General features: G+C 30.6%; 1 protein-coding gene across 1 annotated transcript; it reads left to right on the top strand.

The window, feature by feature from the left end:
• The first annotated feature begins 609 nt into the window (after positions 1-609).
• LOC133189703 (protein FAM133-like) lies at positions 610-10012 on the top strand. The gene is made up of 15 exons (XM_061325101.1): positions 610-666; positions 1737-1787; positions 1874-1972; positions 2146-2268; positions 6409-6513; positions 6884-6940; positions 7115-7162; positions 7481-7531; positions 7722-7796; positions 8431-8541; positions 9062-9175; positions 9298-9351; positions 9669-9701; positions 9806-9883; positions 9986-10012. Exons 1-15 carry the CDS (start codon positions 664-666, stop codon positions 10010-10012), a joined length of 1029 nt encoding a protein of 342 aa, XP_061181085.1. The 5' UTR covers positions 610-663.
• The last annotated feature ends 3 nt before the right edge of the window (positions 10013-10015 follow it).

Genomic DNA, 10015 nt, shown 5'->3' with positions numbered 1-10015 from the left:
CTAAAATATCCCAAATAAAATGATTAGGTTTACTCACAGTAATTAAACAACACGTGAGAGGAAATATATAGTAAGATGCAATAACGTGATTGACGGTCATAAAAGAAATAAGGTTGATTATTCAATGGAAAATTAATGTTCATATCATTTAGCATAAGATTTAAAAAAAAATCATTAAAATTAAATTGTAATATAAAGTAATAAAATTTTAAAGACAGCAGATCAATTTTGAAATCCAAACTTGATATACGGATGTACATGTATATTAGCTGACTTATCTTTCTTTTATTGAAAAAAAAGAAAGAATTGATGAAACAGTCAGCAAAGCCCTTAAAAAGTCTTAAGAGGTAACATTTAAGAGGAAATTCTTTTTTTTTTCCAAATACTTCCCAGAGGGAAGAAATGATTATCTATCCGACAAATCGTGTAATTCGAACTCACTTTCTAATTTTGACTTATGGAATTAACAAAATATATATAATTATTGTAATAGAATATCTCCAGTTATATATAGAGAAACATAAGGCTTGTAATGAAATACGAAAGTTATAGATTCCCCATATCTATTAATAGATTATGTTGACTAGCCCTTGGTGTCGTGGAATAGGGGCCCTGCCGATGTTTTGATTTATCTTTTTATGCTTAAACTGTAGCCATGGTAAAATGGTAAGACTTTGTTTCTTTTGTATTTAAATCTATTTACGGTACATTTGATTCATGCAAACATATGTGACTAAACATAGGCGTAGTACGTAATATATGTGTACGTGTAAATTCGGTTAATTGTTCTGTTTATATTTTTTTCTTAGTACTATTATATAATTATCTGTTGAATGTATTTATCTCTTAAATGTTATCATTTTTGATTAAAAATGATAACTGGCAGGTTAACATTTATTTTTCTACTTTCGCTTTCAACTGAAACTGTCAAAACCAATTCATGCTTGACCTCTTTCACCCGCTAATTCAAGTTTACATTTATATTAATATGTGATAAAAGTTTTCCCCTTAGTACACAGGTGTTGAAACATAAAAGTAGATATGAGAGCTTTGCCGTGCTTTGTTTATGACCCATTTTAGATCATATTCACTTGCACAATTAAGTTTTTCAAGTGTGCTCTTTACGGAAGAGAAACCAGGTCATGGGCATTATCTAGAGTTTGTGAGGCCGCATAAAATTAATATTTAGATTTTCATCCTCGGCTGGGGCAGGGATGACCCAGCGGGGGCATGGGTCGAAATGATTCAGTATTATAGTAGTATTTTGACTGTCTTGTTATTTAATTTGAATAATTGATAAAAAGAAGTGAGTTTAATAAATAGAACATTAAGGCACACATGTTTATACATGTACATAAAATCATAAAATCTTGACGTTTCCATTTTTAAAAAAAATTAATTTAATGTTTAAATGGTAAAGTAGGGTTTAATGACAACTGGATATTTATCTTTTCTTTTTCATTTTGAAATATTTATTTAAAGCTTTTATGTCAAAGTACTGATAAATTAAAATTTGGTATTATTACTTAAAATGCATAGAAAATTTTATTTTTATTATACACATACTCACTTACAATGATAGGTTAATTGGCGAACTGAATGTCTACTTTCATCCTTTCTATTTTCTTCCTATGCTGGAATATAGATTTTTTTCTTTGAATGTTGTTCGATTGTATCGGAATATCCCCTGAAATATGATTTGCAATGACAGGACATTTGTTGTTTTTGTTTTACAGAATAAAAAGAAAGACAAGCCAGGAAAATTTTCCTTTAGGAAAATCAAAAAGGTCTGATTGTGAAACTATGTCAAGTACTGTGTTTGCTGCATTTTCAAACATTGTAAGTGTCAATTTAATATATCCTTATCATACAGAATAAAAACAAGGACATAGAAGCTCCAGAAGAAGAAGCAAAAAGGCTTACAGAATCCAAGGTTAATAATGAAGAGCTAATAACAGCACCTGAAAATAACGTGAGTGGAAAATAAAATTTTATCATGAATTCTGTAAATTTGGTAAAGAGTTGGACAGGATAAATGTACGGTTAAAAAATAAATGTATCATGTTTAAATGTTTGATATTTTTATGTATAAACTAACCTCCAGGGGGTAAAATATGAAGTATAAATCGACTTATCATTATACAGGTACATCCTAAAGTAGTAAATGTGAAAACTGAAAGCTCAACAGTGAAACAGGAGAGGGTCAACGAGAGGCCGGTGGATGTTGGTCCCGTTCTGAAGAATGTGATTCAAAATACACAGAGTCAGGTGAGAGAGAGAGAGAGAGAGAGAGAGAGAGAGAGAGAACGTAAAGAAATCTCTGAATAGAAACACCGTTGTCGTCATTCTATATATTCTTTTCATATGCACGGATGAGTGATATGTCGTCTTCAATGTTGCACCCAAAGGGATGATTATTACATAATTATTAATTCTTGGACTCAAAACATACAAATTTAGATGAACTTTTCTTACTTTTACCTCTTAAATCCAATCGTTGCAGGTTGTAAAACAACTTTTTCCTCTTCTGTGAAATCATTAGATTTTGTAGTGGCTCAATTTTTGTGGAATTCGTTGGTACCTCTCATCTACGAGTTATTATCCTCCACGAATTAATAAACTATGGTTAGAAAGTCATACTATAAGAGAATACACGAAATTACGTCCCCACGAATCTGTTTAAGCAATCCGCGAAAATTGGCCCTTAAGACTTTTAATGATTTCACAGTATTTTACCAAGTGATATTGACTGACATATCTAAGAAACTACTGCATTTTTCTTTTATTTTCTTGATCATTTCCATCTCTCAATTTGGCTCATCCAAGATCACATGATCAAGTATAAAATATTATAAGGAGGTGTTTCTTTTTAAAGATTGAGAAAATGCTAGCCAACTTGATATTTCTAAAAAATTGGCCGACATACACTTTATGTGGGCAAAGCAGATACAGAAGCGAAACTCGGTAGATAAACGTTTTTGGCACAATCATCTACTAACCAATACACATAGATTACATGAAACCACTTTGAGATGGTACTAGTAAGTTAATCAATACATGTATGTAGGTCATGTTTTTGTACTATTGTAGAAGGTTATGTATAGGTCATGCTTTTGTACTATTGTAGAAGGTTATATATAGGTCATGTTTTTGCAGTATTGTAGAAAGTTATATAAAGGTCATGTTTTTGCTGTATTGTAGAAGGTTATATAAAGGTCATGTTTTTGCAGTATTGTAGAAGGAATCTAATGAAATGTGAAATAAACGAATAGTAATCATGCTCAAAAGTCCAATTAAACAAACAGTTGTGAGCAGACCCTCTGAAAACAGACTCTGCGGTCTGATCAGGTGCCATGGAGGAGTGAGCATCCACTAACGACCGGTGTCCCGCCCGACGTGTGTCCATTGTCATAATCTGGTAAACTGAACAATCTGTAGACAATTCAATGTGACAATAATGGCCTGACAATTTCTATGAAAGACGTTAGTTAACATTCGATCAAGCGATGGACTGTATTTGCAAACAAGGTAATTGTATCAACTGGAGAATTTGCAAAATATTGACTTAATACGAGATTGTTGATATCGTTATATCATCAACTTATTTTTTAGTAGCCTGCGTCGTTTTAGAAATTGTTTTGAACATGCACTTGCGTATCATCGATTCAACTGGGAGAAACATACCTCATATGCAGGTGATAATTGTATATTGCTTTATGAAATGTATGGAGATAACGAACAGTATTCAAGCTCAAAAGTCCATTAAACAATACAAATTTTGGAGCAGAGCAAACACGGACCTCTAAAACATCAGAGGTGTGATCAGGTGCCATGGAGTATTAATAAGGGACAATTACGATAGAATAGTTAGTTATGATCATAAACTTTAGTGTGTACGTCCAAATATGAAGTAGATGTGTCAAACTCTCTGATGTCATTTATTTGGAGTTCAGTATATATCGAGACGACGTAGGAATGAAAATGAATAATGTTAATCGATGAAAACGTCGTCGAGATTTCTAAATGTCAAATTGAAGGCCAAAATGAGACTTATTATTTTTAATGTAGTATGAGACTTATTATTTTTAATGTAGTTGTTTTTGAATAAAGTTTGCTTCATAAGATTACAAAATCAGGCCTTCTTACAACGGGGTACAATTAGTACCATCGGAATTCCAACAGATTGTTGGAAGACCATGTCTTCAACCAGTCAGAAACTCATGATTTTTGAAATAACACCCGGAGTACACACACACACACACCCTCACACACACACACACACACACACATATATATATGTATATAGTATCATTTTTTTTAAAAACAAAATAAGTTTGCAGACGACCTGACAATGAAAAGATTTGCAAATTTCCGCGTTCCATTTTTATTGTTTTTATTGACGAAGGATTTGTCTAAGATGTCAAAAAAGTATGATCTTTAATTTTTCGTTGGGAATGGTTTTATAAGATGTGGAAAAGTCGTAAGTTCTGATGCTGCTCATTTTCGAAGAATAGTGTTATTTCAGATTTCCTAAGAGTTCCTTGGAGCGTTTAAGTATCCACATTTGATAAACACTACTTCTCTACTTGACAACTTCTGGAAACTGCAATTGCCGCACCCTGCAGTTTACTTTAGTTGCATATTCTGATGTTTTACTTCGCAGATTTAATAACACTTAGACATGTAAGAGATTTTAACTGCTGATTCCAATTACCAGAGTAAAAAAAAAACTGTGACCTCCTTGTGAATCTGGTTTACTTTTCAGAACGATAACAGCGGTAAAAAGTGTACGTGGTTTTAATGAAACATCGAGTGCTTCCTAAAATTTTCAAATGAAATCACTTTCTGAATTCTTTTCTGAATGTTTTCTGAATGCTTTTCAGGGAGTAAAATGAAAACCATCATTTAAAAAAAATGAATCTATAATGTTTGAAGAATCTGCATCATGTCGAATGGGTACTTTCTTCCTGTTGAAAATGTCATCGTACATGAATTCAATTGCGCTTCAATTCAGTGGTAATTTACATTATTTGTAGGACTGACGTTTTCTCCAATAAATCAATAATGTTGAACATTATCAGAAATCCCATGTTTGCTGTGTAATACTTTTCAAAGTCGATACGACCTCTTTTTAAAAATTATGTCACTAATTATAGACACAAATTAAGCGTCTCAATCGCTTCTACCTTTAGTGTACAGTGCGCTTGACATGGGTGTTCCAGTTTTTTAATACATTTAATACCGTTCATTTCTTTCGATGGTATCACTTGTTACATCCATTGCTGCAATTTAAAGAATTATTTATCAATTTTTATGATTACATATTAAGTCATCGTTCTTCACTGTTAGCACAGCAAATAAGTACCCATAGAACTGTTTTACTGTACCTTTTACAGAGAGAGTCATCTCCAGTCCAAAAGATCCAAGCACCAAGGTCCGCAGACTTCTCAGTTCCGCAAAACCACAGTACATTGACTCATCCGTCAACGGAAAGGGCAAGTAGTTTCTTAATCTGTTCGTTTCATTAATTTTAAGTATAGGTATCATAGATCTGACCTTAAGGACGGATGATACAAAAAAATGGATGTCTGGATTGGTATATACAGTACTGTATTTTTGGACCTATTTTGATTGTAAATAATGCAAATAAAAATATCTAAAATATTAAGAATTTGCAGACCTTCTATGATGTTCAAAATATTCTAAACTTCTGCACCCCTCTTATTAATGTATACAATTTCTTGTCACTTAAAATCACATTATTGTGAAACTTTGAGTAAAAAATTAAAATCTATGCGGTTAAAATTATTCATTTTACTTATACATGTGTATAAACATGATTAAAGTTGTCATTTTCAAAATTTTTGATAAAAGTTTGTTTGTATCATTCGTCCTGAAATAAAATAATTTCTTTAAAATAATTTTCGTATATAGAAAAAAGAAACATTCAAGGAGATGAGACTTAAAATGAATCATTTGCATTCAAAGCTGTCGATATTTTGATATAAATTTTATTTTAATAAATTATAATAATACAAAATCAAGATTAAGGCAAATTTTGATTACGTCTCTGTAGCTGTCAAATTATTCCTATAATATACTCCTTTTATTGCTGAAATATAAAACAGTTACATGTACATATAAAGTCGTTCCTCGTATCACAAAATAAAAAGACATGTAGTATTATTTTGAAAATATAATGCTAATTTTTTTTTAAAATCTTGTATATATATAAAAAAAGACTTTTGGTTTTTGAAAAAAAAATGAACAAAGCGATGAAAAATTCAAAGTGTCATATCCCAGGTATACTGTAAAGTTTATTCGTCATGAATTAAAATAAATAATATCCATTTATTAGTGAAAAATTTGGGAATTTTATTTATCATACACGTTTTGTCCCTTTTCTAGAATGGAGGTTACCCCAAAACATTGGAAAGTGTTGAACCAAAAGGATCGAAGAGAGTACATAGTTATTCCCGGGAGTCGCCAGAACAAAGCTCACCCCAGATGTTGGTCAGTTAATGTTTCAAATGAACTTCAAAAATCAGTCCATTCGAAAACCTTTTGTTTTGTTAGGGCAGCTGTATCACTCAGGCGATTTTAGTGTTCACCTGTCATCATGTGTTGTCTACAATGTGGGCCCTCTGTCGTTTGTAAATTTTTGAACATATTAAGTTTCTTCTCTGAAATTGGTGAACGAATTTCAATATATACAGTATATAGGATCATGGGATAAAGGAGATTAGGTCCCTAAGTGGGGTTAACGTTTTCATATATTGGGCATATATTAAAAATGCATTATATATGTTAAACTTTAGCTGCTGAGCCAATAAATATGTCAAATTTCCTTTTATTAATTAAACATTTTCTTTATCACTTACAGCCTATGGAGGAAAGAAGGAAATTAAAACAGTTTGCTTCTGTCCGAAGTCCTAGCTCTGTAAATATTTTTTTTTTCAATTTAGAACTGCTGAAATATATTTTATCACTTCCAGAGGTTTAAATTTTTAGTTAAAATATAAATTTTACTTAGTGTTTATATTCGAAAAAAAATTTCTTTAAAATCATGATTGTATTGTCGCACAGCTGTTTATAATTGCAATTCTCTTTTCAGAAAAAAGATAGCGTGTCTTATGAAAATGAGGAAACGACTTCCTCAGAGGTTATTAATTTTGTTTTTGATTGATACAGTCTAGCTAATCCTTTATTTAAGGATTAAACAAATAAGAAAATAAATCAGACTACCCCTTTATGATATGATTTTATGCGAAAAGATCTTAAATGAAACAGTAGTAATTATTTTCTGTTGAAAGTATTTTCTGTTGTTTTGTCCAAACTGAAAATTATAAAAAAAAAAGATTCTAGATGACTTCAGCAAATACTGTTGTGTCTTTATTTTCTATAAATAATGACTCTTATTTTACTGATTCATAAAAATATACAATAACAGTGATCTTTTCTTTTCCATCTCTAACTACAGAAGAAAAAGAAAAGTCGTTCTATCCTGGGATCCATACGAGGAAAAAAATCGGTAAATAAACACAAAGTTTATAAGTTTTGAAAACGTGAAATAGACCAGTAAGATGATAAAAAAAATGAAAATAGAGCCAAAGTTAAAATTTATTAAAATATTGATAGATGATGATTTAGTCTGAATGCTTTGGTTTGAGTATACATTGTTACAATTAAATATAGATAGCTTATTGTATGTTTTATTAAAGAAAAAAGCCAAACGGAGTTTAACAGATGTATTTGAAGAAGAAGCAAAGAAGACAAACCATGAGAATGAGAAAGTGGTAAATTAATAATTGTAAAAACTCAGCACACATTTCTCTGGAGAGATCAATTCTTGCTAGTTATATAGGTTCCTTATATACACATATTGCATGATTTTTTTGTTATTTTGTCATTAGTAAGCACTTTCAAATAATGTACAAAATCATATTTAAATATTACTCAGGCACTTTATTATTTAATTTACATGTATATCCAGACGTGAACAAGAAAATAATAAACATTTTTTTTGGTTAACATTCTGAAAACTGTTGAAATACGTTTATCATTTTTGAAATTATATACATAATGATATATTATTAGTTTTATTGTATGCTTAGTATTGCAACAATTAAAAACTTTTTAGAGCTGATTATAAACGTAAATCTTTATCATAAACAGTCGACAATTGGTGGGAAAAACGAAAAGATGCGGAATGATTTAAATTACTTACGATTCGATTAAAATTTTATTTTGTACAACTTGTGGAACAGTTAATTTTGTGATTGTCTTAAGTTACAATATAAGAGTTAAAAAAAACAAACAAGTATTTAAACTGAATGATCAGTGACATAATGTAAACTACTAAACATAAAAATTGCTTGGGAAGAAGTTGGTTTTGATCACGTATAATCACACTGACTTGATTACTAACAGTCACCAGATGACGATGATTCAGATGAAGAGGAGGAAGATGATTGGGATGATGATCCTAATAATCCTTTTTCATCGTCTTTTCAACCAAAGGAAGTTCATAGAGCACAACCAGTATGTGTTATAATCAGAATATAACTCTCATACTGTCATGTGTAGCAATATGCATGTATGTTATTTACTAACATTTGATAGATGAATGAATGGTTATTTTAAATTTGCTTTGTTATGATCATTGCCACTCTCTATCTTAATTGATAAATAAAACATATATACTATACACGTGTGTTATAAATAGTAGATATACTTTTATTTACCAAGCAAGATTGTGAGCTACTATGGTTAAAATGACCTTTGTGTATTTTCCCCAGCAGTTTCATGTACATATAACATTTAAATGAAAATTGCAATTGGTAAATTTAAATGCGCTTACGTTGCGTAGGAAAGCTGAAAAATAATATATTTTTCATCTTTATGTAATATATCGAACGAAATATTCGATAATATATTGACAATATTACTCGTACACGTAAACACTTTTTGAACAAAAATTAAGCAACATCAGAGGTTTTCGATTATGCAATGCTTCAGGCATTCCTATTAAAACAAGACAGTCGCTTTATTTCTTTTTTAGCCTGCCCAAGATGTTCAGCAGAAACATGATACAGACGTGCAGTTCTCTCTTGAAAGAGAAAATTCGAAAGAATCTGATAAAATGGAAATATCGAAAGACAATTTCAATAAAGAGGTAGACTCAAATTACCTGCCATTTTAGCAAAGTTCTGAATCTTTATCAAATAAAAAAATAAAAGCAAAATTAAAAATGCTTTAATTTTCATACATTCATTGGATAAAATCATTTGTTCCTAGCCTAAGAAAAAGAAGAAGAAAATGAAAATACCATCTTTCCGGAAAAGAAAAAAGGTAAGCTTTATGTTTTGACATTTACGGCAGTGGATTGGAACAAAAAAAAAAACCCTTAGCTAGCGAAGATGAGTTTGCAGGGTGAGATGAGAAATTTTGTATAGTTGAGAGTTTAAAGGCAGGGGTGAAATTTAAAAAAAAATCAACATTTGATACATGGACTATTAAAAGAATATTGAAACTGTCAGCCAGAAGTAATAGTGAAGAATAAAAATAGGCTTTTTCTATATGTATCAAAGTAACCCAATATATACATATATAAATTCATTTTCTTTAATATTCAAGCAATTGTATCAAATTATTACTCTGTTATGCAGGAAGACGTGGAATCTGAAGTTCAGCCAACTTCGGTAAGAGTTTGTTTCAAGCAAATTAATGTAATGTATATCAAAATAAACAATAATGAAAGAAATGTATTTTTACTATTGCAAAAATTAATCTATTGCCCTTAAAGGTTGCTCAGTCACCCACTTCTCAGAGAACGGCATCACTTCCGGTCAGTCACCAAGAACAAATGATGAAGCAAACTACGGTAATTGTTACGTGTACCTGTTTTTAGTGTCACATGTACACGTTGAATTTACTTATTGGGGAAAAAATTACCCTAGTTTAAATTCACATTTGAATTTTGCAGAAGGTTAAGAAGGACAGTATTATGTAGCAA

Source organism: Saccostrea echinata, unplaced genomic scaffold (genome assembly GCF_033153115.1).
Source record: "Saccostrea echinata isolate AGI-Se365-2 ecotype Australia unplaced genomic scaffold, CSIRO_AGI_Sech_v1 ptg000019l, whole genome shotgun sequence".
Classification (NCBI taxonomy): domain Eukaryota; kingdom Metazoa; phylum Mollusca; class Bivalvia; order Ostreida; family Ostreidae; genus Saccostrea; species Saccostrea echinata.
The sequence above is the reverse complement of the archived record's forward strand: the minus strand, read 5'-3'. Positions and strand labels throughout refer to the sequence as shown.